We start from the raw sequence: 26,305 nt of genomic DNA, 5'->3' as shown, positions 1-26,305 counted from the left end.
CTGAATCACAGTTCATTCATCCGGAAAATAATAATAGCTACCCCGCCTCCCTCACAGGTTTGTAATGTGGATCAAATGGGCTAGCATATATGAATAAGATTGGAAGTTCTTTATTTATTAACAACAACAAGGAAGGGCTGAGTGAGGTTTCTGGGTCATCTAAAGTGGGATAAAGATGAATATAGCATCTTTCTTTCTTTCTTTCTTTCTTTCCTTCCTTCCTTCCTTCCTTCCTTCCTCCCTCCCTCCCTCCCTCCCTCCCTCCCTCCCTCCTTTCTTTCTTTCTTTCTTTCTTTCTTTCTTTCTTTCTTTCTTTCTTCTTTCTCTTTCTTTCTCTTTCTTTCGAGACAGAGCCTTGCTCTGTCGCCAGGCTGGAGTGATCTTGGCTCACTGTAACCTCCACCTCCTGGGTTCAAGTGATCCTCCTGCCTCAGCCTCCCGAGTAGCTAGGACTACAGGCACACACCACCACGCCCAGCTAATTTTTTTGTATTTTTAGTAGAGATGGGATTTCACCATGTTGGCCAGGATGGTCTTGACCTCTTGACCTCATGATCCACCTGCCTCGGCCTCCCAAAGTGCTGGGATTACAGGTGTGAGCCACTGCGCCCGGCCTGCTCTTTTCTCTTTAATGCGCCCTTTGGTGCTTTTTTCCTGGGGAATGCCCGTTTATCTCCACCCCTTGAACCTCATGCATGTGTGCGTTCCCTACTGTTGAGCTCCGCATGAGACATGCCCCTGATGGAGTCTGGATGCCATTCTCAGGGGGCACAGCCAGGGTAACCGTCTCCACTGTGGGAACAAGCTGCAGAGCCATGGAAAGGAGTCCTGGCCAAGTGGGACGGGAGTGTGAGCGTTCGCCCACCTGAGGGTGCCCTGCAGCCTGGGAGCCACCCTCATCCAGAAGGATCAAAGGCTGGCTGCAGGTGACTCATGGTGTGGGGCTGCCAAGTGACTCTGTTTTCCTTCCAGGCCTCGACCCTGCGGGCCCTTTATTCAACGGGAAACCTCACCAAGACAGATTAGATCCCAGTGATGCGCAGTTTGTTGATGTCATCCATTCTGACACTGATGGTAATGCTCCTTTCCTTGTGGGCCAGTGGCTACCTCCAGGCTCCTAAAGAGTCTCCCCTGGGGAGAGATCATCACGTAGGAGCAGATCAGGTTCCTCTAGATTCCTACTTTTTTTCCGGGCAGGGTTCCAAATCCACCGAAATATTGAAGGGAAGCTGGTTTAATGTAGGCACCCAGGACCTTGTGCTAGAGCGTGGATGATTATCTCATGGTCTCTTCATATTTTTATTTTTAAAATTTTTTTTGAGACAGAGTCTCTCTCTGTCGCCCAGGCTGGAGTGCAGTGGCGCGATCTCGACTCACTGCAAGCTCTGCCTCCCAGGTTCTCGCCATCCTCCCGCCTCAGCCTCCCGAGTAGCTGGGACTATAGGCACACGCCGCCACGCCTGGCTAATTTTTTGTATTTTTAGTAGAGACGGGGTTTCACCATGTTAGCCAGGATGGTCTTGATCTCCTGACCTTGTGATCTGCCCGCCTCGGCCTCCCAAAGTGCTGGGATTACAGGCGTGAGCCACCGCGCCCGGCATATTTTTAAAGGAATCATCACGCTCAGTGAAGGACAGGCTAATTTTCTCAACATGAAGATAAGTGTTTTCCTATGTGCGACTGGGTTTGCATGCATGATTTCTTGGTGGTGTTGGTTCTTTTTATTTTCTTGAGCTGCAGGTGTTAAATCTCTCCACGCAGAGTCACTCTGATGCACCTACAGCTCCCTGGCTCTCTGCAGATCTTCTTGGACATTGCTGTCTTTATTTTTATTTTATTTTATTGTATTTTATTTTGAGACGGAGTTTCACTCTTGCCGCCCAGGCTGGAGTGCAGTGGCGTGATCTTGGCTCACTGCAACCTCTGCCTCCTGGGTTCAAGCAATTCTCCTGCCCCAGCCTCCAAAGTAGCTGCGATTACAGGCATTCGCCACCATTCCCAGCTAATTTTTGTATTTTTACTAGAGACAGGGTTTCACTGTGTTGGCCAGGCTGGTCTCAAACTCCTGAGGTCAGGTGATCCACCTGCCTTGGCCTCCCAAAGTGCTGGGATTACAGGTGTGAGCCACTGTGCCCGGCCATCTTTATTTTTTTAATTTTTAAATTTGTCTTCTTTTTGTAGAGATGGGGGGTCTCGCTATGTTGTCCACGCTGATCAATCAATCCTCTCACTTCAGCCTCCCAGAGTGCTGGGATTACAGGCTTGAGCCACTGGAGCTGGCCCATTTCTGTCTTTCACGGTGCTGTTTTTGTGTCTGGGATTGGACACGTGTCATGTGGGGTTGGGTGATACTCAAGGATGGGTACCTATATCCAGATGTCTGGGAGAAGAGCTGGAGTAGGAACTTGGGGAGGATTGAGGAAACAGCAGAGTGGTCATTTAATCGGACATTCTCTTCATGATACAACCACCTAAAAAAACCTTTGCCATCTCTCATCGGCATTCTGGTGTGGTGTTCCACAGTTATTTGCCTTGAAAGAAATTGTCTCTTTGTGAAACAGTGGCATTCTTACTATGAAGTTTGCAAAGTACATTTTAATGCTTGGTAGAAGAGAATAGAGCAATTTATTTTTGGGAAGTGAATTTTGAAGGAAAGGGTATAGTTTTGCCATCAGGCAGATGTAGATTCAGATCCCAGGTTTTGCCCTTTCTAGTGATGTCATGTTAGTTCCTTAAGTCCTCTGAGCTTCCTTTTTTTTCATTGATAGAGATGAGGTCTCCCTATGCTGCCCATGCTGGTCTCAAACTCCTGAGCTCAAATGATCCTTCCGCCTTGGCCTCCCAAAGTGCTAGGATTACAGGCGTGAGCCACCATGCCTGGTCCCATATCTTCACTTAAGTTGTTTCATCTGAATTTACCAGTGGCCACTTTGCATTGTGAAACACCTAGTACCACACCCAGAGACACATGTGGGTTCTCAATATATAATAACTATTATTATTATTACTATGATGCGTTATGTATATACATGTGCATATGTATGTACACCTACATTAAATTAATTTATATTAAATCAAGCACTTTACTGATTGGGGGTTTAATAAAGACCATAAACAGTTATTAAATCTATATATACTTTTTAAAATTTTTATTATTATTATTTTTTAAGACAGGGTCTGTCTCTGTCACCCAGGCTGGAATGCAGTCACGCTTTTGGCTCACTGCACCCTCCTCCTCCTAGCTCGAGTGATCCTCCCACCTCAACCCCCTTGAGTAGCTGGGACTACAGGCACACACCACAATGCCTGGCTAATTTTTGTATTTTTTGTAGAGACAGGGTTTCGCCATTTTGTCCAGGCTGGCCTTGATTCTCCCACCTCAGCCTCCCAAAGTGCTGGGATTATAGGCGTGAACCACTGCACCCGACCTATATATACATTTCTAGGTCCTCATTTTCTAGAAGTAGTTCCAATCTTTTTACCATCCTAGATCTCAAATATTTAAAGATTTTATCTACTAAGTAAAAATTCATTTTTTCCTGTCTCCTATTTATTAGTTATACAAATGCAAATAGAGGCTCCAGGCAATTAAAGGGTTGCAGCAAAATATAAGGAAGAAATGGGGCCGGGCCCAGTGGCTCATGCCTGTAATACCAGCACTTTGGGAGGCCGAGGCGGGTGGATCGCGAGGTCAGGAGTTCAAGACCAGCCTGGCCAACATGGGGAAACCCCGTCTCTACTAAAAACACAAAAAATCAGCTGATCATGGTGGCACATGCCTGTAATTCCAGCTACTCGGGAGGCTGAGGCAGGAAAATTGCTTGAACCCAGGAGGTGGAGGTTGCAGTGAGCAGAGATCGCGTCATTGCACTCCAGCCTGGAACAGAGCAAGACTCCATCTCAAAAAAAAAAAAAAAAAAGAAGAAATGTATCATTTGCAGTGGATGAGTGACTAAACTCCCTTAGGTCGTTAAAAATATTGGAAGTAAATTCCTTAACATCTTCACAGTTGCCTAGTTGGAAATCATTGCCTTCTAACTAACTAGCTGGGTGACTTTGGGCAAAACACTTGCATAGGTATAACAATAATGATATAACAACAATAATAATACAATTCCTGCTTATATCCGGCAGGCAAATGAGCTATGAGATAGGAAAAATTCAAAGCAGGATAAAAGCAGAATGTATTCTCTTTTAGCACTGGGCTACAAGGAGCCATTAGGAAACATAGACTTCTACCCAAATGGAGGATTGGATCAACCTGGCTGCCCCAAAACAATATTGGGAGGTAAGCACAGATACTTTATATTTTGTAAAATAGTGGTATAAAAAGGCATATTTGGAGGCCGTGCATGGTGGCTCATGCCTGTAATCCCAGCACTTTGGGAGGCCGAGGTGGGTGGATCACCTGAGGTCAGGAGTTTGAGACAAGCCTGGCCAACATAGTGAAACCCCATCTCTACTAAATACAAAAAATTATCCAGGCGTGGTGACGCATGCCTGTAGTCCCAACTACTCGGGAGGCTGAGGCAAGAGAATCTCTTGAACCTGGGAGACAGAGGTTGCGGTGAGCTGAGTTTGCACCACTGCACTCCAGCCTGGGCAACAAGAGTGATACTCCATCTCAAAAAAATAAAAATAAAAAAAATAAAAAGGCATATTTTGGCCAGGTGCAGTGGTGCATACCTGTAATCCCAGCACTTTGGGAGGCCAAGGTGGGAAGATTGCTTGAGCCCAGGAGTTCAAGACCAGCCTGGGAAACAGAGGGGAGATGCCATCTCTACAAAGAATAAAAACAAAATTAGCTGGGTGTTGTGGCATGCTTGTGGGCTCAGCTACTCCGAAGGCTGGGTGGGAGGATCGCTTGAGCCTGGGAAGTAGAGATTGCAGTGAGCCATGATCATGCCACTGCACTCTAGCCTACGCAACAGAGTGAGACCTGTCTCAAAAAAGAAAAAAAAAAAAAAAAGAAAAGAAAAAGGCATATCTTTAAAATCTGACATTATCCTACATGTAGTAATTTTTAATAGAAAACAAACTTCCTGAGAAGATACAGGTAGTATAAATATAAATTATAAATTATAACTCAAAGATACTACTTTTAAAACTATAGCCACATGTTTGAAAGCTATTATGAATTATTTCTCTCTCTTGAAAAGGTATGTCTTTGATCTAGAAATTCCACACCTGGAAATCGCTCCTAGAGAAATAATGGAAAATGCAGACAAGAATTAGAGTGCAAAGATGTTTAACATAACATTATTTATAATAATTAGAGCTTTTGAAATAATGTAAATGGCCAGCTTACAAAAATTATTAAATGAATTATGGTATGCTCACAAAAAATGTAATTCTTAAAAGTCACATTTTCAGAGATTAATAAAAATTCTTAGTGTGATAAGTGAAAAACACAAAACTATATAATATGATGCCAATTTATTTTTTTAATCTGTATTTGTACAGCTGTAAATATAGATAAAAAGACTAAAAGTAAATGCTCCAAGTAATTTTTTTTTTTTGAGACGGAGTCTCGCTCTGTCACCCAGGCTGGAGTGCAGTGGCGCGATCTCGGCTCACTGCAAGCTCCGCCTCCCGGGTTCACGCCATTCTCCTGCCTCAGCCTCTCCGAGTAGCTGGGACTACAGGCGCCCGCCACCACGCCCGGCTAATTTTTTGGTATTTTTAGTAGAGACGGGGTTTCACCGTGGTCTCGATCTCCTGACCTCGTGATCCGCCCGCCTCGGCCTCCCAAAGTGCTGGGATTACAAGCGTGAGCCACCGCGCCCGGCCTGCTCCAAGTAATTATTACTGGCAATCTGTTGATATCAGACTTTTAGGTGTTTTTGCATCACTATTTCCTATCATTTTGTGTTTTTCAAATAATTATATATTACTTTTACAATGAGAAAAAACAAAAACATAAATGGAGAGTTAGAGGGCAACATAAAAGTGAGGTGACTGACAATATGACGACCTCTTTCTTTTCTTTCTTTCTTTCTTTCTTTCTTTCTTTCTTTCTTTCTTTCTTTCTTTCTTTCTTTCTTTCTCTCTCTCTCTCTCTCCCTCCCTCCCTCCCTTCTTTTTGTTTTTTCTGTCTCCTTTTTCTCTTCCTTCCTTCATTCCCTTCCTTCCCCTCCCTCCCTCCCTCCCTTCCTTCCTTCCTTTCTTCCTTCCTTCCTCTTCCTTCTTTGCGATCCTCCTGCCTTGGCCTCCCAAAGTGTTAGGATTACAGGTGTGAGCTATACCTGACAGCAATAACGTCAGCATGCCCTGAGAATGACCCTTACTGCAGACACAGCTGACAGCAACACTTCAGTAATGAGGGCTGCCATGTGGAGGTTGCTGGGTAGGGTGAGGGTGCTAAGTGAAGATGCTGTAAAAACTGCACGCTTTTTACAAGTGGTTGCAGTTCTCCTGTCCGGCCTGTTGTCACTGGACTGTCCCTGTATGTAAGTTCCTCCAATAAACTGTAGGTCTTGTTCACTGGTTCTGGGTCTCTTCTTTAGCCTTTTGAACCTGGTGTCATCCTTACTGAAGTCAACAGGGGCCCAGCACAAACAACCATTCCTGGCTGTCGATAGTGTTTCTGATTGTTCTATTTCAGCAGTTATAAGTACAATGTATACATTTCTGGTTTTAAAATATTTGAAAACAAATTTGGGATATTTAATTTGCTGAGTTAGGAAAAAATCCTAAACCACAAAAATACATCTATCATCACCATTATTTCCATTAAATAAAGGGCATTGTAACACATACACCCACAAAAGAAAAGACATAAACCCAGAGCATGCAGAACTTTACATTAATTGCAGTTAGCTTAATGAAATAGTCACTGTCTCATCTGTGTGGTTCCCATACTCTACTATAGACTCGTGAACACATTGTCATAAACCAGCACTAGTCCAGAAATGGAACTTCTGGTCTTTTTGGAACTTACTAGCATTTTGGAACTACTGAGCAGTTGTATTTTCCAATGACCCTCAACATCTGGCAGGTGTCCCCCATGTCTCTCTTGATTGCCTGCCTGGTTTCTGTGCAGTGCCAGGCCCCGTTGCCTTTGACATGAATGGAAAATGTGGCAGGAATCCGAATGACTCTTGCTCTTGAGTTTTTGGCAGTTGTTGGGATTATTGGCACTGAACAGTACCAGACCGAGGAAGCTCATAAGAACCAGACTTCCAGTTAAAGCCTCGAGCAGAAATAAAGCAAAGGGGTTTCAGCAAACAGCGGAACCCGCTAGAGGTTGCATTTATTCATTCATCCAACAAATACTTATTAATTTGCCATGTGTCTGGCACTGTGTTAGGATCTGGAACTATAGGAGAACAGTTCAGTATAGTATAACAGTTCAGAACAGTATAATAGTTCAACTATCATGGTGAACTAAATAGGTAAAGTCTGTACATTGAGAAAAGCAGGGTCAAAGTTATTCTATTCAAGATAGAAACTAGTACTCAGTCGGGTATGGTGGCTCATGCCTGAAATCCCAGCACTTTGGGAGGCTGAGGTGGGCAGATCACCTGAGATCAGGAGTTCAAGACCAGCCTGGGTAACATGGTGAAACCCTGTATCTACTAAAAAATACAAAATTAGCCGGAAGTGGTGGTACGAGCCTATAATCTCACCTACTCAAGAGGCTGAGGCAGGAGAATTGCTTGAACCCGGAAGGCGGAGGTTGCAGTGAGCCGGGATCACGCCACTGCACTCCAGCCTGGGCAACAGAGCGAGACTCCATCTCAAAAAAAAAGGAGCTAGTACTTGATTAGATCTAATAGTGGTGTTTAACAGTGAAAGATTGGTTTTTAAATGCCATAATGCAGGAGAGTAAGTGAAATAAGAATGGGAGAATTTTGATAATTACTCAATTACTGGAGTGGGGATAATTTGGGCATGAGCGTTCTTTGTATCCTTCCCCCGATTTTTGTGCCTGTTTGAAAATTCTCATAATAAATGTGGCAGGGGAGTGACAGAGCTCCATGACTGAAGCTATTGTTTGCGTTTTTCAACCTTTCTCTAAGTAAATATATCATATGAAAAGGCAGAATGAAAAGGAATTAGTTAATGATTCACAATTAGCTTTTTCTTTTTTTTTTTTTTTTTTTTTTATTTTTTTTTTTTTTTTTTGAGATGGAGTCTTGCTCTATCGCCCAGGCTGGAGTGCAGTGGCTCAACCTCAGCTCACTGCAACCTCCACCTTCCGGGTTCAAGTGATTCTCCTGCCTCAGCCTCCCAAGTAGCTGGGATTACAGGCACGCGCCACCACGCCCGGCTAATTTTTGTATTTTTAGTAGAGACGAGGTTTCACCATGTTGGTCAGGCTGGTCTTGAACTCCTGACCTCATGATCTGCCCATCTCAGCCTCCCAAAGTGCTGGGATTATAGGCGTGAGCCACTGTGCCCAGCCAGCAATTTACTTTTATGATAACGATTTTGGTAATTCCTTCTGATTCTCCATGACCTAGGGAAGGTTGGCCTTGGACCCAAACACCCTCACCATGTCAGCTTGATGAGCAGACACAGCGTCTTTGTAGTCTGAAGTAGGCCTGCAATGTTAGACCAGGGGCTTTCAAACTTACATGCTTCGGGACCGCATGGAAGACAGGGGACAGTGTTTGTTAAAATGCTGATGCCTGCGCCTCCTCTGAATTAGAAATGTTTGAGGGTGGACCTGAACTCTGTATTTTAACAAGCACGATTTTGATGCAGGCAATCTATGGATCAAGCATTGGATGACAGTGAAAGATACCTCGATTGCTACATGAGCAATCATGGTCTTTTTTTTTTTTTTTTTTTTTTTGAGATGGAGTCTCACTCTGTTGCCCAGGCTGGGGTGCAGTGGTGCAATCTCGGCTCACTGCAACCTCCCCCTCCCAGGTTCAAGCGATTCTCCCTGCCTTAGCCTCCTGAGTAGTTGGGACTACAGGTGCCCGCCACCACTCCCGGCGAATTTTTGTATTTTTAGTAGAGATGGGGTTTCTCCATGTTGGCCAGGCTGGTCTCGAACTCCTGACCTCAGGCAATCCACCCGCTTCGGCCTCCTAAAGTGCTGGGATTACAGGCAGGAGCCACTGCACCTGGCCCTGGGTCTTTCACCAAAGCATATTTGCTCTAATTCTTGCCACAATCTTAATTTGATGTCATCTTTTCTCCTCCCACTTGCCAGCATGAATTCTTATCTATGGGATTTTATAAAGATGTCATGAAATAAAATACACTGAAAGAGCGCAGGGCCAGATGAGAAATTGTGTGTGTATAGAATATGTGATATAGTATTACTAAATGCTTCAACCGCTCTACTCTTTCATCACTTCTTTTACAACCAAGGATTTCAGTATTTTAAATGTGACCACCAGAGGTCTGTATACCTGTACCTGTCTTCCCTGAGAGAGAGCTGCACCATCACTGCATATCCCTGTGACTCCTACCAGGATTATAGGAATGGCAAGTGTATCAGCTGCGGCGCGTCACAAAAAGAGTCCTGTCCCCTTCTGGGTAAGTCCAACCAGCAGTTTCCTCTCTGATTCACAAAGAACTAGTTTTTGGTATGAATCCCAGAACCACTTTATCATGTAAAAACCGGCCCCATAATTGTATTAAAAACTTGATTTTCTGCTGGGCACAGTGGCTCATGCCTGTAATCCCAGCATTTTGGGAGGCTGAGGCAGGTGGATCACTTGAGGTCAAGAGTTCGAGACCAGCCTGGGCAAAATGGTGAAACCCTGTCTCTACAAAAATACAAAAAGTAGCCGGGTGTGGTGGTGCGTGCCTGTAGTCCCAGCTACCCAAGAGGCGGCTTAGGTGGGGGGATCACTTGAGCCCAGGAGGTTGAGGCTGCAGTGAACTGAGATCATGCCACTGCACTCCAGCCTGGGTGACAGAGCAAGACCCTGTCTCCAAAAATAAATAAATAAAAGGTTAAAATTTAAAAAAATTTTTCTTAAAAAGAAAAAAATTTTTTTAAAAAGACTTTTTTTTTTTCTAGTCAGCTTTTTCTAGCCAATTTGTTCTTTGAACTACTCTAGTCTCCTACTAATAAACAGTGTTAGAACGCAATGTAGGCTGGACGTGGTAGCTCACGCCTGTAATCCCAGCACTTTGGGAGGCTGAGGCGGGCGAATCACAAGGTCAGGAGTTCGAGACCAGCCTGGCCAACATGGTGATACCTCACCTCTACTAAAAATACAAAAAAATTAGCCAGGCATGGTGGCGGGTGCCTGTAATCCCAGCTACTTGGGAGGCTGAGGCAGAAGAATCACTTGAACCCAGGAGGCAGAGGATGCAGCGAGCTGAGACCGTGCCATTGCACTCCAGCCTGGGCAACAAGAATGAAACTCCGTCTCAAAAAGCAAACAAACAAACAAAGAAAAAAAGAAAGAAAAAAGAAAAGAAAAGCAACTGTAGAGTATTCCATCCGGAAGGCAGTACAGCCTCCCTGGACCCTCTATTCTAGCATGGAAAAGAAGGTTCCAGAGGAGTTTCCAAGCTTACCCAGGGTACAGTCACTCTGTATAGCCTTCTCCTGTGGGGACAGGAATACCCTTTCTGTGCATACAACCTCTCTGCTGGGAGAGGGTCCACAATGAGCCCAGAGACCTTCCTGACAAGTGAACTTTTTCACAGACTCATGTCTGTGTAAATGCCCTCACTCCACATTCCAGCTCTTGTGTGCACGTACAGCAGGTGGAATGAGGTAACAGATATTGTGGAGGCTGCTTGGATATTCTCTAGGGATTAGTACAGATATTCTAGGTGGTTAGGACTTTGAAACTGGATGGCCATGAGGATTTTCTATTTTTTGCCAAAAGGAAAAATCCAAGTTAACAACAGGGCATGGTATAGACAAGGGGTTCTCAACCTTGATTGTGCTTTAGAATCACCTAAGGAGTTATAACACAATACTGATGCCTGGGTCCCACCCTGTATCAATTAAGGCAGAATGTGAAGGCCATTCTCTAGGCTAGGGACAGAGGAGAGAAAGAGGGCCCTCTGGACAGCACACGAAGGAGGACACTCACCTGCTTGGTGACACAGTCAGTCACGTGGCAAACCCAGGTCTATGCAATTTAGGGGCCCCATTGTAGTTCTTGAAGAAAGCATATTGCTTTTCAAGAGTGATGCTATTTTAGGTATGAACTTGAATCTGTTTTAATCTAGAAAATGAATGTATTACTGAAAAATGTCGGTAGTTATTTTTAGTCCACACCAGTGTGTGCCACACCCTACACCCTCCCTCATCCTGCTACTGAGAACTAGTAAAGGGGGAAAATCACTGGAGGGTCCTGTTGCCTTTCAGCTCTTAGGGACAGGATCAGCCAGCAAGATGGGTCACCCTGCAGGCCCTCACCGTGGGGGATGGAGATGGGAGGGAGTTTCCCTCAGAAGTGGTGGATACAGTCAAACTCAACGTTCTTGCTACCGCAGTTGCTTTTACGTTTATATAATACATGTTAATCTTACAATTTTTTAAACTTGTTTTCATAGGCTATTATGCTGATAATTGGAAAGACTATCTAAGGGGGAGAGATCCTCCAATGACGAAGGCATTCTTTGACACAGCTGAGGAGAGCCCATTCTGCAGTGAGTGGTGAATGTGGTTGTTGGCTTTTGCCTAACTCTTATTTTGGGGATGGCTGAGTCTCAGCTTCCTGGCTACTTCTTGGCAAATAAGGGCCATGATGAAGCATCAACTTTGGAGCTGGAAGGGCCTAGGTTGACTCCTGAGTCTACCACATAATAGCTGTGGGACCTTGGTCAAGTCATTTGACTTCTCTGAGTCTCAGTGTCCTGACTGGTCAAATGGGGTAATAATGTCTGTCTTCTGGGATATTAGGTTTAATCTGATGCAATTTAAAAATATTAATTTAATAAAATCTCAACAAATCAGAGTTGTTAGTTTCACTGGATGACCATTCTAGTCACTAAGATCTTCCAGAAAACTGCTTGATTCCCCAAGAGACATAAAATTGAGACTAGGAAAAAATCAGGTGCCAGCCATATCTACAGGTCAGTTCCAGCTCTAAAGCAAACATGATGACCTAAAGGCCTCGAGAGACTAAGTATTCCAGATGGGAATTAAAGGGGGCAGCCGATGATTAGACGCCTTGGGAAACAACTAGAATTTCCCTGGGCAGATGTGTTTTTCCTACAGTCTTGTACCCATTTTCACTTTCCTTAGGAACAACTATTTTATTTCATTTCATTTTATTTATTTTTTTTTGAGACAGGGTCTCACTCTGTCACCGAAGTTGAAGTGCAGTGGTGCAATCTCAGCTCACTGCAACCTCTGCCTCCTGGGTTCATGTGATCCCCCTGCCTCAGCATCCCAAGTACCTGAGACGACAGGTGTGCATCACCATGCCTGGCTAATTTTTGTATTTTTAGTAGAGACGGGGTTTTGCCATGTTGGCCAGGCTGGTCTCAAACTCCTGACCTCAGGTGATCTGCCTGCCTTGGCCTCTCAAAGTGCTGGGATTACAGGCATCAGCCACCATGCCCAGCCTATGTTAATTTTTTTTTTTGAGACAGGGTGTTGTTCTGTCACCCAGGCTGGAGTGCAGTGGCACAATCATGGGGCACTGCAGCCTCAACCTCCTGGACTCAAGCAATCCTCCCGCCTCAGCCTCCCAAGTAGCTGGGACTTCAGGCATGCACCACCATGCCCAGCTAACTGTTTTTTTTTTTTGTTTCTTTTAGAGACAGAGTCTCACTATGTTGCATAGGCTGGTCTTGAACTCTTGGGCTCAAGAAATCCTCCTGCCTTAGTGCTGGGATTACAGGTGTGAACCTCCATGCCAGGTGTGAGCAACTCTTTTAAAAGAGCCTGGAGGCTAAGCATGGTGGCTCACGCCTGTATTCCCAGCATTTTGGGAGGCCAAGGCAGGTGGATCACTTGAGGCCAGGAGTTCAAGACCAGCCTGGCCAACATGGTGAAACCCCATCTCTACTAAAAATACAAAAACCCCAAAAACAAAATACAAAAATTAGCCAGGCGTGGTGGTGCTTGCCTGTAATCCCAGCTACTCAGAAGGCTGAGGCTGGAGAATTGCTTGAACCCAGGAGGCAGAGGTTGCAGTGAACCGAGATTACAGCACTGCACTCCAGCCTGGGCAACACAGAGAGACTCTTAAAAAAAAAAAAAAAGCCTGCAGATCACTGGGTTTCCCTCTTTCTTTGGAGCCACGTGTGGCAGCCCAGGATTTGGCACCTACCTGGTCTGTATGGGGCAAGCCCCTGAGCAACTTGGACCATAAAACGGCAAATCCAGGAGTGACCTTACTCCTTCGTGGGACTCTCATCTCCCTGATTAGTTCCTGTTGTAGCGTGTTTTAATTTTATCTTTTTTTAAATAAACCCATAAGACATTATTCAGGTAACATTTCTATAGATGTACCCACATATTTACCACTTTTTTATTTCTCTGAGTCTGCTGGTTAGGGAATGCCACTTTATTTTTATTATCATCCTTTCTCGCATTTTGTAAATACAGGAAAGTGTGCTGAGTAATAATGCGGGGAGTCCAGAGTATGGCAGGAACTTCAAGAAAGGAGACCTGACTTAGTCTGGGGGTCAGGGAAAGCCTTCTGGAGGAATGATATTAAGCTGAAACCTGAAAGGTGGGTTCACAGAGCTGGCAAAGTAAGAGTGCCCAGGTGGGTGAAGGCCCAGGAGCCTTCACAGTGCAGGGAGTGCAGGTGGTTGGGCATGATTGGGAGAAGGATGAGGAAGGCTAGGTAGGCTGGTGGACACGGCCCAAATTGTGGAAAACCATCTCAGCCATGGGGGGTCTCCAAATGGCCCCTCAGATGGTTGAGTCTAAAACTGGCAGGAATTGATGTGAACCACACTCAGCCGTAGGCCCTAAGACTTCACAATACCTGGAAACACTGGTTCAATGATGATGCCTGACCATGGTGACTGGAAACCAGTGAACTCTGCATTCACTCATGCCATCTTTACCAAAGAGAAGAGAAGGGAATATTAGAAACTTCTGACCTGGATCTTTGCAGAGAAACCAGAGAGAAAGAGAAGAAGAGACTCAGTGATTAGGGAGGTTCAGTTTTTAGGAACCAACCCTTCAGGGGATCAGTTGGTAATATCTCTCTCTTACCGTTTTCTCTCTCTGTTTTGCAGTGTATCATTACTTTGTGGATATTATAACATGGAACAAGAATATAAGAAGAGGGGACATTACCATCAAATTGAGAGACAAAGCTGGAAACACCACAGAATCCAAAATCAATCAGTAAGTTGAGTTACAATTGTTTGCAGTGCGCTATTTCGCTTTTTGCTCAGAGAAATTAAATCACAAATCCACCTACTTTGTTATTTACAGATCTATGTTTTCCTTGTTCTATAAAAGATATAAGGGGACCTATTGCTTAGTTGTTTCCCTGGCTCTTGATCTCCCAAGCTCTGGGATTGGTGCAAGGGTTTTCTTTCCTCCCCTCCTTCTCTTCTTCCTTTCCTTCCTCCCTTTTTCCTTCCTTTCCTCCCTCTTTCCCTCCCTTTCTCCCTTCGTTCCTCTCCTCACTTCCTTTGATTAAACATGTGATACAAAAGTTATCTTTGGTTGCTATAAAGGATTGAACAATGAGAACTCATGGACACAGGAAGGGGAACATCACACTCCGGGGACTGTTGTGGGGTGGGGGGAGGGGGGAGGGACAGCATTAGGAGATACACCTAATGCTAAATGACGAGTTAATGGGTGCAGGAAATCAACATGGCACATGGATACATATGTAACAAACCTGCACATTGTGCACATGTACCCTAAAACCCTAAAGTATAATAAAAAAAAAAAAGGAATATGCTGATTTAATTATTCCACATTGTATACATATATCAAAACGTCACATTGTATCCCCTAAATCTATATAATTATGATTTCTCATTATCAATCAAAAATAATAGTAATTTAAAAAAAGGAATTTCAAACATAAAAGTACAAGTCCTTGCCGAATCTCACCAACAATCCCAGCCCCAAAGGCAAAAGGCATCTCTACCCGCACACATTTCTATTCTTTCATGAGCTCATAATATATATGTAAACATGTATAATACATATATAACATATATATGTTGTGTTTGTATATATATGTTTCTGAAACTCAGGAAATGTTATTTGCTGCTGGGCATGGTGGCTCACGCCTGTAATCCCAGCACTTTAGGAGGCCGAGGCGGGCAGATTACCTGAGGCTGGGAGTTCAAGACTAGCCTGGCCAACATGGTGCAATCCCATCTCTACTAAAAATAAAACAATTAGCAGGTGTGGTGGCCTCTGCCTGTAGTCCCAACTACTCGGGAGGCTGAGGCACGAGAATGGCTTGAACCTGGGGGGGGGCGGAGTTTGCAGTGAGCCAAGATCACGCCACTGCACTCCAGCCTGGGCAACAGAGCAAGGCTCCATCTAAAGGGAGAAAAAAAAAAAAAAAAGAAAATGTAATTTGCAATAAAAATTGGAAACATTCTAAAAATCTAACAATGGGAAAATGGTTAATGTAAATATTCCCACTATACACTGAAGTCATTTATAAAACATAGAAAAGGAAATGCTTATAACGTGCTAAGCAAAAAATGTAGAATATCAAATGATATAAAGCATAAAATTAGCTTAACAATGTAAAAATCAATGAAAAAGAAACATGCCAAAATGTTACATTGCCCTTTGGGTGGTGGGAATTTGAGTGTCTCTTTTTTCATCTTCTCTTTTGTTTTTAACTTTCTGATGAATATATACATATATGTGTTTAAAATTAATTAATACTTTAGAAAATCTTTTATTATCAGGAAAAGGGGGGAGGAGGCTTTAAGCAAAGGAATTTGAAGCTCATTTTATTCAGGAAATGTTTTCTGGGACCTATTGTTTACTAAGCACTTGGGTTGTCTCTTGGCCACATCCACAGAAGACTGCATAGAATGTCATCTGAAAGTGGCAGTCACCCAACGGGTTCATTGTGTAGATAAATAGAGAAAGTGGGTATGGGGTGGGTGGTTTGTAGGTGGCTTTTTAAAATGCATTTTTGGATCATAATAATAACCTTTGTTTATTGAACTAAGCATGTTATACAAATTGGCTAATGCAATTATACAAAACCCTATGCGGTAGTATTAGCATTCCCATTTCATCTATGAAGAAACTGAGGCTCAGAGAGACCAAGTAATTTGGCCAGTATCATACAGCTGATCAGTGTGAATCAGGTGAAATCAGAAGCAGGTCTATCCAACCCCAGCACCTAATAGTTTTAATCACTACATTAGATTCCTCCCATTAAGCTGTATTGCTCCCCCTACCCCCACCACAGTTGAAGTTTGGGAGTGCAGTGGGTTTTTTGTTTGTTTGCTGTTTGTTTTTGAGATGGAGTCTCGCTCTGTCGCCCAGGCTGGAGTGCAGTGGCGCTATCTCGGCTCACTGCAAGCTCCGCCTCACGGGTTCACGCCATTCTCCTGCCTCAGCCTCCCGAGTAGCTGGGACTACAGGTGCGTGCCACCACGCCCGGCTAATTTTTTGTATTTTTAGTAGAGACAGGGTTTCATCGTGTTAGCCAGGATGGTCTCGATCTCCTGACCTCTTGATCCGCCCGCCTTGGCCTCCCAAAGTGCTAGGATGACAGGGGTGAGCCACCGCGCCCCGCCGGTTTTTTTTTTTTTTTTTTAGGGTTCCCTGCTGGTCGGTTTCATTGCTAATGTCCCCACACCCACGGTGGGGCAGCATTTTCAGAGAGGGCACCGCTAGGGGGCGCATCTTGAGGACTCTTCAGTGAGGAAGCTAGAGCAGAGACCTCATCTAGAATCTAGAATTTTCTATTCTGGAGATTCTAAGAGCTAGCAGGGGAGATTGTGCAATTATATAAAGAAATTTTCTCACCTAGCAAAGCTTAAATATTCTGTCAATAATTTGTTACATATTTGCTTTACATATGTCTTAGAATTTTTTTTTTTTTTTCTTGAAACAGGGTTGCACTCTGTCACACAGGCTGGAGTGCAGTGGCAAGATCATGGCTCACTGTAGCTCAACTGCCTGGGCTCAAGCAATTCTCTCTGCTCAGCCTCCCGAGTAGCTGGGACTACAAGTGCGCCACCATGCCTAGCTACTTTTTAATTTTTTTGTGGAGATGAGGTGTCACCATTGCCCAGGCTAGGCTTGAACTCCTGAGCTCAAGCGATCCTCACTCCTTGGCCTCCCAAAGTGCCAGGAGTACAGGCATGAGCCACCAAACCCAGCCCAGTTTTAAATTTTCTATAGTGAATGTCTCCCAAGTAGGAATTCCTAAATTTGGAGTTTTGTATCTTGATTAAATAAATACCTTAACATCTTTAATGCACATTCTTATTTTAGTCATGTTTGTGAAAACGTCACTGTCAATCAGAGAATATGTACAAAAAGGAAATAATTGTTCTAGTACATGGTGAGATTATGGGTACATTTCTCTTTTTTTCAAGATGTACTTTAACTTTTTTAAAATTATTTTTACCATTTAAGAAAAAGAAAATGATATCAGAGCATGTACCCTGAGTTGATCCAGTCTCACCAGACTATGGGAATAGATGAAGTCACAGTCAAGGTTATTATTGGCCTGGTGACTCTCCCTGTATTTATGTATTTGTATTTGCTTTTTTAAAAAATCATTTTAAAAGGCCAGGCCCAGTGGCTTACTCCTGTAATCCCAGCACTTTGGGAGGATGAGGCAGGGGGATAGCTTGAGCCCAGGAGTTTGAAACCAGCCCGGGCAACATAGCAAGACTGTCTGTACAGAAAACAAACAAACAAACAATCAAACAAACAAAAAACAAACAGCTGGGCTTGGTGGTATGTGCCTGTAGTCCCAGCTACTCAAGAGGCTCAACCAAGGGGATCACTTGAATCCAGGAGTTTGAAACTACAGTGAGCTATGATTACACCACTGCACTCCAGCCTGAGTGACAAGGTGAGACTTTGTCTCAAAAAATAAATTAAAAATTGAGATGTAATTCACATGACATTCACTCTTTTTTTTTTTTTTTTTTTTTTTTATAGACAGAGTCGTGCTTTGTCACCCAGGCTGGAGTGCAGTGGCGCAATCTCTGCACACTGCAACCTCCGCCTTGCGGGTTCAGGTGATTCTCCTGCCTCAGCCTCCCAAGTAGCTGGGATTACAGGCGCCTGCCACCACGCCCAGCTAATTTTTGTATTTTTAGTAGACATGGGGTTTCACCATGTTGGCCAGGCTGGTCTCTAACTCCTGATCTCAGGTGATCCGCCTGTGTTGGCCTCCCAGAGTGTTGGAATTACAGGTGTGAGCCACCGCGCCCGGCCACATTCACCCTTTAAAGTATACAATTTGGCTGGGTGCAGTGGCTCATGCCTGTAATCCCAGTAGTTTGGGATGCTGAGGCATGGGGAATCACTTGAGCTCAGGAGTTCAAGACCAGCCTGAGCAACATGGCAAAACCCTGTCTCTACAAAAAAATACAAAAATTAGCTGGGTGTGATGACTTGTGCCTGTAGTCTCAGCTACTTAAAGGCTGGGAGTGGGAGGATGGCTTGAGGAGGCAGAGGTTGCAGTGAGCCAAGATCGTGCCGTTGCACTCCAGCCTGGTCAATAGAACCAGACTCTGTCTCAAAAAAATAAAAGTTAAAAATAAAGTGTACAATTTAGTAAATTTTAATATAGTCACAAAATGTACAACAATCACCATCATTTAATTCCAGACCATTTTCATCATCTCAAAAAGAAACCCTATATCCTTTAGTAGTAATTCTACATGTCTACTCCCTACCCACTGGCAACCACTAAACTTTCTCTGAATTTGCCTATTCTGGACATGCCATATAAAGAGAATCATACGATATGTGGCCTTTTGTGCCTGCCTTCATTTGGTTAGTTTAATGTTTTCTTTTTTTTTTTTTTTTCCGATGGAGTTTTGCTCTTATTGCCCACGCTGGAGTGCGATGGCATGATCTCGGCTCACTACAACCTCTGTTTCCCGGGTTCAAGCGATTCTCTTGCCTCAGCCTCATGAGTAGCTGGGATTACAGGCATGCGCCACCATGCCCGGCTAATTATATATATATATATTTTTTTTTTTTTTTTTTTTTTGAGACGGAGTCTCGCTCTTGTTGCCCAGGCTGGAGTGCAGTGGTGCGATCTCAGTTCACTGCAATCTCTGCCTCCTGGGTTCAAGCGATTCTCCTGCCTCAGCCTCCTGAGTAGCTGGGATTACAGGCGCCCACACAACGCCTAGCTAATTTTTGTACTTTTAGTAGAGACAGGGTTTCCCCATGTTGGCCAGGATGGTCTCGAACTCCTGACCTCAGGTGATCCTCCCACCTCGGCCTCCCAACATGCTGGGATTACAGGCGTGTGCCACCGCACCAGGCTTAATTTTATATTTTTAGTAGAGACGGGGTTTCTCCATGTTGGTCAGGCTGGTCTCGAACTCCCAACCTCAGGTGATCCGCCCGCCTCGGCCTCCCAAAGTGCTGAGATTACAGGTGTGAGCCACCGCGTCCAGCCAGTTTAAAGTTTTCAAGATTCATCCAAGTTGCAGCATGTAGCAATACTTTGTTCCTTTTTATGGCCAAACAGTGTTCTGTTGTATTTATATGCCACATTTAATGCATCAGTTCATGGGTATTTGAGTTGTTTCCACTTTTTGGCTATTATGAATAATGCTGCTATGAACATTTTCACCATGTTGGCCAGGATGATCTCAATCTCTTGACCTTGTGATCTGCCTGCCTCAGCCTCCCAAAGTGCTGGGATTATAGGCATGAGCCACCGTGCCCGGCTTCCATCACTGTTTAAAACACTTCCTAACTTTCTAGCACACGGGTTTCCAGGATCACTTTGCATGTTTCCTGCCCCAGCCGTGGAATCAACCATTTCTCCGGGGAGCCCTGGTTTCTTTCAGTAGAGATGGTATTAAGAAAACAAAATTTGGGCGCCTTTCAGATGAGTTTTATTTGTGGCACTTCTGTACTCCATGGGACCTAGACATGATCCCAGTGGGGTGACAGATACCTCGTCACAATCACCCCATTCCCAAAGTAAGGATTAATATTGGCTAGACTCGGTGGCTCATGCCTGTAATTCCAGCACCTTGGGAGGCCGAGGCAGGCGGATCACCTGAGGTCGGGAGTTCAAGACCAGCCTGGCCAATATGGTGAAAGCCTGTCTCCATTAAAAATACAAAAATTAGCCAGGAGGGGTGGCAGGTGCCTGTAACCCCAGCTACTCAGGAGGCTGAGGCAGGAAAATCACTTGAACCTGGGAGGCAGAGGTTGCAGTGAACCGAGATTGCACTGCTGCACTCCAGCCTAGGCAACAGAGCGAGACACTGTCTCAAAAAAAAAAAAAAAAAGGATGAATGTCTAGAGCAAGCCTTCTGTTCCCAAAGCCAGGGGTTCCATGGTTCTTCCACCTCCCCAGAAAGACAGTGACTGACTGAACCTCTCCAGTGATATACCTTACCTTCAATTTGGTTTTCCACCTGTAGAAAACATCACTATACACTTGGAAAAAAGTATCAGACTCTGGATTTGCCTCTTTTAAGGTTCATCTTGAGAGGGAGAACTAAAAAAAAATACATGCTAAAGCACAATTCAATTAGCATCTAGTTTGGCTAAAGATATACTTAGGCATCTAGGGATGCAGTTTAATGGAAAGATCATAACTTTGAACTCAGCCAGAACTGGGTTGGAATCTCTTCACTGCTACATATAAGGCCTGTCACCTGGGGAGCTTGATCTCTGTAAGCATCTATTTCTGTCTATTAAATGAGGAGAATAATGCCCCCCTTGCGGAATGTTTCGGGGGGTTGGAGAGATGAGTCGAGAGACAAGGACATCATCTGGTGTGTACTAGGCAGTCATTAGCATCATACCTCTCTAATGTCATTTTGGGTCACTTACAGAGCCCTTTGGAGTCAGCATGCCCATCAAAGTCGACTCGTTCTTGGGAGGTTACTACACGCCAGCCTGGGCAACAGAGTGAACCCTGTCTCAGAAAAAAAAAAAAAAAAAAGTCAGCTGGTCCAGGCTATGGGATGAAATAGTTACCAGCTTACCAGTGACTTGCAGGCTTCAAAACTGCTTTCTCTCATTAGTAGTCTTTATCCATTTTTCAATATTATTTCTTTCTTCCAGTGAACCCACCACATTTCAGAAATATCACCAAGTGAGTCTACTTGCAAGATTTAATCAAGATCTGGATAAAGTGGCTGCAATTTCCTTGATGTTCTCTACAGGATCTCTAATAGGCCCAAGGTACAAGCTCAGGATTCTCCGAATGAAGTTAAGGTCCCTTGCCCATCCGGAGAGGTGAGCTGAGGGTAGGGTTTGACAAAACGCTGTTTTCCAAAGATATTGCTGGATCCTGTCCAATCTGCTTGGTCTGATGTTTTAATAAGACTCCATTATTCACAAGGAGGGACATGATGGGTTTTCCAAAAATAGTTTTTATTATAAACAAGTAGCCCAGGCCAAGTGTAGTGGCTCAAGCCTATCATCTCAGCACTTTGGGAGGCCAAGCTGGGAGGATTGCGTCAGCTCAGGAGTTCTAGCCAGCCTGGGCAACGTATGGAGACCCTGTCTCTACAAAAAAAGAAAAAAACAAAAAAACAAAAAAGAAAGAAAGTGGCCCAGCCCACCTGCATTTGATGGTACATGCCTGTAATCCCACTACTCAGGAGGCTGAGGTGAGAGCATCACTTGAGCCCAGGAGTTGGAGTCCAGCCTGGGCAACATAGCAAGATCCTATCTCAAAATAAAAACAAAAAATTAAATAAAAAATTTAAAAAATAAAAACAGGTAGCCCAGTAATCCAAGAAAATTATACTGCATGTACTTAAAGGTAGATAAGGTAGATGGCCTAGTAATCCAAGGAAATAATGTTGTTATATGCTTAGAATTATAAAGTTCTTCCCTAACTACCACACTGCTTATAAGCTGATAATTTGTTGTAGAAAAGAAAGCTTTGTATAATTTGGCAAGCTGATTAAACAGAGCCTAGTATAAAAAAAGGTACAGAAAATTGGAACATTTTATTCCCTTGACCACAGGCATGTCCACCACACCCAGCTAATGTTTGTATTTGTGATTTTGTATTTTTAGTAGAAAAAAATATTTTTATATTTTTAGTTTCACCATGTTGGCCAGGCTGGTCTTGAACTCCTGGCCTCAAGTATCCGCCCACCTCAGTCTCCCAAAGTGCTGAGATTACAGGCATGAGCCACTGCACCCTTGACAGTACAAAAGTATTATATTGAATTTCTTAAATTTGATAATGGTACTGAAAATGTCCTTGTTCTTAGGAAATATACAATGAAGTATTACGGAGTAAACAATCTATTCTCAATTGCTCCAGAAAAAATAAACAATGTATGTTTTGGGAGAGAAAGAGAGAGAAACAGAGAAAGAGGGGAGAAGGAGAGAAAGAATTATTATTTTTTAAGTACAGAGCTGTGTTGACATGTATGTTTTGTGACAAATGCCACTCTACCATATAGTCCTAGCATCTAACCTGTGGACAGCGAGGGAGACAGGAAATGATGTGAGCAGTTAGTGCTTTGTGAATTCCTTTTTCTTAAAAGTTTAGGGACTGAGCACGGTAGCTCATGCCTGTAATCCCAGCACCTTGGGAGGCCAAAGTGGGCGGATCACCTGAGGTCAGGAGTTCTAGACCATCCTGGCCAACATGGTGAAACTCTGTCTCTACCAAAAATATAAAAAATTAGCTGGGCAGTGGTGGTGTGCACCTGTAATCCCAGCTACTCGGGAGGCTGAGGCAGGAAAATTGCTTGTACCTGGGAGGCAGAGGTTGCGGTGAGCCGAGATCGTACCACTGCACTCCAGCCTGGGTGACAGAGTGAGAGCCTGTCTCAAAAAAAAAAAAAAAAAAAAAGAAAACAAAAAAAGAAAGTTTAGGGTACCCTAAAACATTTAATAACACAAGTTTCTCCTAAAAGGATAGTCATTACATCCTAAAACTTTTTAATATTTTTTTCCCCTGAATATCAGACAATATATGTTTATTTGACAAAATCTAGAAAGTACAGAAATTGTTAGGAAGCAGAAAAATATCACCCATATTGTCATTATTCAGAGGCAACCACTGTTAATATTTATTGTTATGTCTATATAATCCTCCTTTCTTTTATTGTTTTTAAAGCTAAAGTTATATGGTAAATACAATTTTACATCTTTCTTTCTTTTTGGGATGGAGTCTCGCTCTGTGGAGTACAGTAGTAGCGCGATCTTGGATCACTGCAACCTCCACCTCCTGGGTTCAAGCAATTCTCCTGCCTCAGCCTCCGAAGTAGCTGGGATTACAGGCACACGCGACCACGCCTAGCTAATTTTTTGTATTTTTAGTAGAGACAGTGTTTCACCATGTTGGTCAGGCTGGTCTCCAACTCCTGGCCTCAGGTGATCTGCCAGCCTTGGCCTCCCAAAGTGCTGGGATTACAAGCGTGAACCACCGTGCCTAGCCATATATCTTGCTTTCTCCTTGGTGTTTTACTTACCATAAGCATTTTCTTTCTTTTTTTTCTGAGACAGAGTCTCGTTCTGTCGCCCAGGCTAGAGTGCAATGGCATGATCTCAGCTCACTGCAACCTCCACCTCCTGGGCTCTAGTACTGCCTCAGCCTCCTGAGTAGCTGGAACCACAGACACGCGCTACCACGCCCAGCTAATTTTTGTATTTTTAGTAGAGACGGGGTTTAGCCATGTTGGCCAGGCTGGTCTTGAACTCCTGGCCTCAAGTATCCGCCCGCCTCGGCCTCTTAAAGTGCTGGGATTACAGGCATGAGTCACCGCGCCTGGCCACCATAAGCGTTTTCTATATTAAAAACAATTGCTAAATAATTTTGTATCTTAAGGATATAATATTATTTACTAGACCATTGCATTTTCATAAATTCATTGACAAGGATATTTTGTCTTATTTTCCCAGGCCCCAGCTGTGTCGGTATGATCTTGTCCTGATGGAAAACGTTGAAACAGTCTTCCAACCTATTCTTTGCCCAGAGTTGCAGTTGTAACTGTTGCCAGGACACATGGGCATCAATAATAGAAAGAAAGCTACAACCACAGGCTGTTTGAAAGCTTCACCTCACCTTTTCTGCAAGGCACAAAAAGTATGAAAAAAACCAAGGCTTTTTTCAGTAGCGTCCTATGGATGTCACATTGTACAACATCAAACAACCTTGTGATTATAAAACGATCCTGGGAAGGGAGGCCCTAACTAGGGCAAGTCAGAAATAGCCAGGCTTGCGGCAGCCCAGCGCTGTGTCTGCTGCGTCCTGGGGCCTTGTTTGTTCCGACCTGTCAATTCTGCTGCCTGCCACGCGGGTGGTTCTGCCCATCGCGGCTGCGGGTCAAGCATCTTCAAGGGAAGGACGGACTGGAGGCCTCACCGTGGACTCAGCTCTGCATTCTCTGTGCCACATTCCTCCAGTTCCCACATGTAGAAGGGAACGAAACTGACGTCTACCTCATGGGGCTGCTGTGTGGGTTTGGGAGACAAATATCTATGAAGGGTTTTTTGAAATCCCATAGGTGCCACATCTATGAGATGTTTGATAAATGTGAATATGCTTTAATTTATTTTCATAGGGCTTATCTAATTTGCAGTAAGAGAGCCTCTCTCTGTCAACACCAGCTTCTCTCTCAGGCTGTTTGCTCAGGGAAGGCAAGAAAGCCACATGCTGGCCCTCTGCCTTCTCTAAAGTGTTGTTGGAGCATGGAGGAGCTGGAGGAGATGGGGATGGACTGACAGCTAAGAGGGCGGCTGCTGGGACTAGATAGTAAGTGGATGAAGAAAGAAGGACAAGGAAGCTGTGGGGCAGCCTCTCCACATGGGGACAGGGGATGGAGCATGAGGCAAGAGAAGGAAAAGCAGAGCTTATTTCTCACCTAAGGTGGAGAAGGATCACTTTACAGGCAACCCTCATTTTAAGCAACCCTTAAGAAATGTTTATGTTTCTTTATTACCAATGTAATCTATGATTATTGAAGGAAATTTAGAAAATGCATAGATACAAAATTAAAAAAATACTATCCACGATCCCACCTATTAGCGGTAATTAATGTTAGCCTTTTGGAACAAGGCTGTCACTTGTTTTGCTAACACGTGAATTCAAAGCATGAACCGGTTTGCTTTTGGAGAATCTGAAGCCTCCAGTTTGAGAAATCCTTTGCTTCCCTGGAGGTAGATGCTGTCTGCGAATCTAGAATGACAGCAGGAGTCCAGTCAAGAGGTCCTGTCGGGCAGAGGCCAGAAAGAAGGGAGGACAATCCCTGGGGCCAGATGCCCAGTGTGAGGGCAGGCACGATCTGTCCCACGGCTGTGGCCACTGCAGGAAGGTCTGTGAAAAGGAGGTGACAGGCCCAGTCACCTCCTCTTCACCCAAGTGATTGCTCCTTCAACTGCTATCTGTGAAAATGGCCCTCGTTATGAAGAAATCGACTCTCTTTTTTTTTTTTTTTGGAGTTGCCTAGGCTGTAGTGCAACGGTACGATCTCAGCTCACCGCAACCTCCACCTCCCAGGTTCAATTGATTCTCCTGCCTCAGCCTCCTGAGTAGCTGGGATTACAGGCGTCGGGTTACAGGGTGACCACCACACCCGGCCAAAAGGATTCTCTATGTCATAAATTAAAGAAACTATAAAATATTCTGTGTGGTTTGCAGCAAATACAGAGTCTGTTTTATTTAAGTGAGGGATGACTGAACTCTGAGTGGAACAAGCTCTTGGACATGTTACCATCCTTCCTCCTCCTTCCCACATTTCCTCAGCAATTGTGGATAGAGAGATCAGTGTGCTGTAGGCCCTGGGTTTTGTTTTTGTTTTTTGTTTTTGTTTTTTTTTTTTTAGATGGAGTCTCGTTCTGTTACCCAGGCTGGAGTGCAGTGGCATGATCTTGGCTCACTGTAACCTCTGCCTCCCGGGTTCAAGCAGTTCTCTGCCTCAGCCTCCCAAGTAGCTGGGATTACAGGCGCCCGCCACCATGCCTGGCTAATTTTTGTATTTTTTAGTAGAGACCTGGTTTCACCATCTTGGCCTTGAACTCCTGACCTCATGATCCACCCGCCTTGGCCTCTCAAAGTTCTGGGATTACAGGTGTGAGCCATCGCGCCTGGCAGTCCTGGTTTCTTCTTAGTTTTATTGGTCCGTATTTTGATCAGCACAGTCACTTTTTTGTTCTCTTTCCTGGTAAGCAGGGAGTCAAAACAATAGCAAGAAAATGCCAGAAATAGAATTTCTACCAATTTGTAAACCCTAGGCTCATGTACCTGGCTCACTGTAGGATGAGTAGATG

The 26,305-nt window shown here is 44.2% G+C and overlaps 1 protein-coding gene across 1 annotated transcript in view; it reads left to right on the top strand.

Annotated features, from left to right (window-relative positions):
- LIPH (lipase H) overlaps positions 1-24,037 on the top strand; it is a 48,175-nt gene extending 24,138 nt beyond the window's left edge. The window contains exons 4-10 of the mRNA XM_032171827.2: positions 973-1,074; positions 4,199-4,288; positions 9,328-9,495; positions 11,485-11,580; positions 14,134-14,245; positions 21,131-21,304; positions 23,939-24,037. Of these exons, the coding sequence (XP_032027718.2) occupies positions 973-1,074; positions 4,199-4,288; positions 9,328-9,495; positions 11,485-11,580; positions 14,134-14,245; positions 21,131-21,304; positions 23,939-24,026 (830 nt within the window). The 3' untranslated portion in view covers positions 24,027-24,037. The remainder of the gene's footprint in view (positions 1-972; positions 1,075-4,198; positions 4,289-9,327; positions 9,496-11,484; positions 11,581-14,133; positions 14,246-21,130; positions 21,305-23,938) is intronic.
- Positions 24,038-26,305: the final 2,268 nt, after the last annotated feature.

The sequence above is a fragment of the Hylobates moloch genome, unplaced genomic scaffold, assembly GCF_009828535.3.
Source record: "Hylobates moloch isolate HMO894 unplaced genomic scaffold, HMol_V3 SCAFFOLD_13, whole genome shotgun sequence".
In the NCBI taxonomy this organism is placed as follows: Eukaryota; Metazoa; Chordata; class Mammalia; order Primates; family Hylobatidae; genus Hylobates; species Hylobates moloch.
This window is presented reverse-complemented; position numbering and strand designations above follow the sequence as displayed.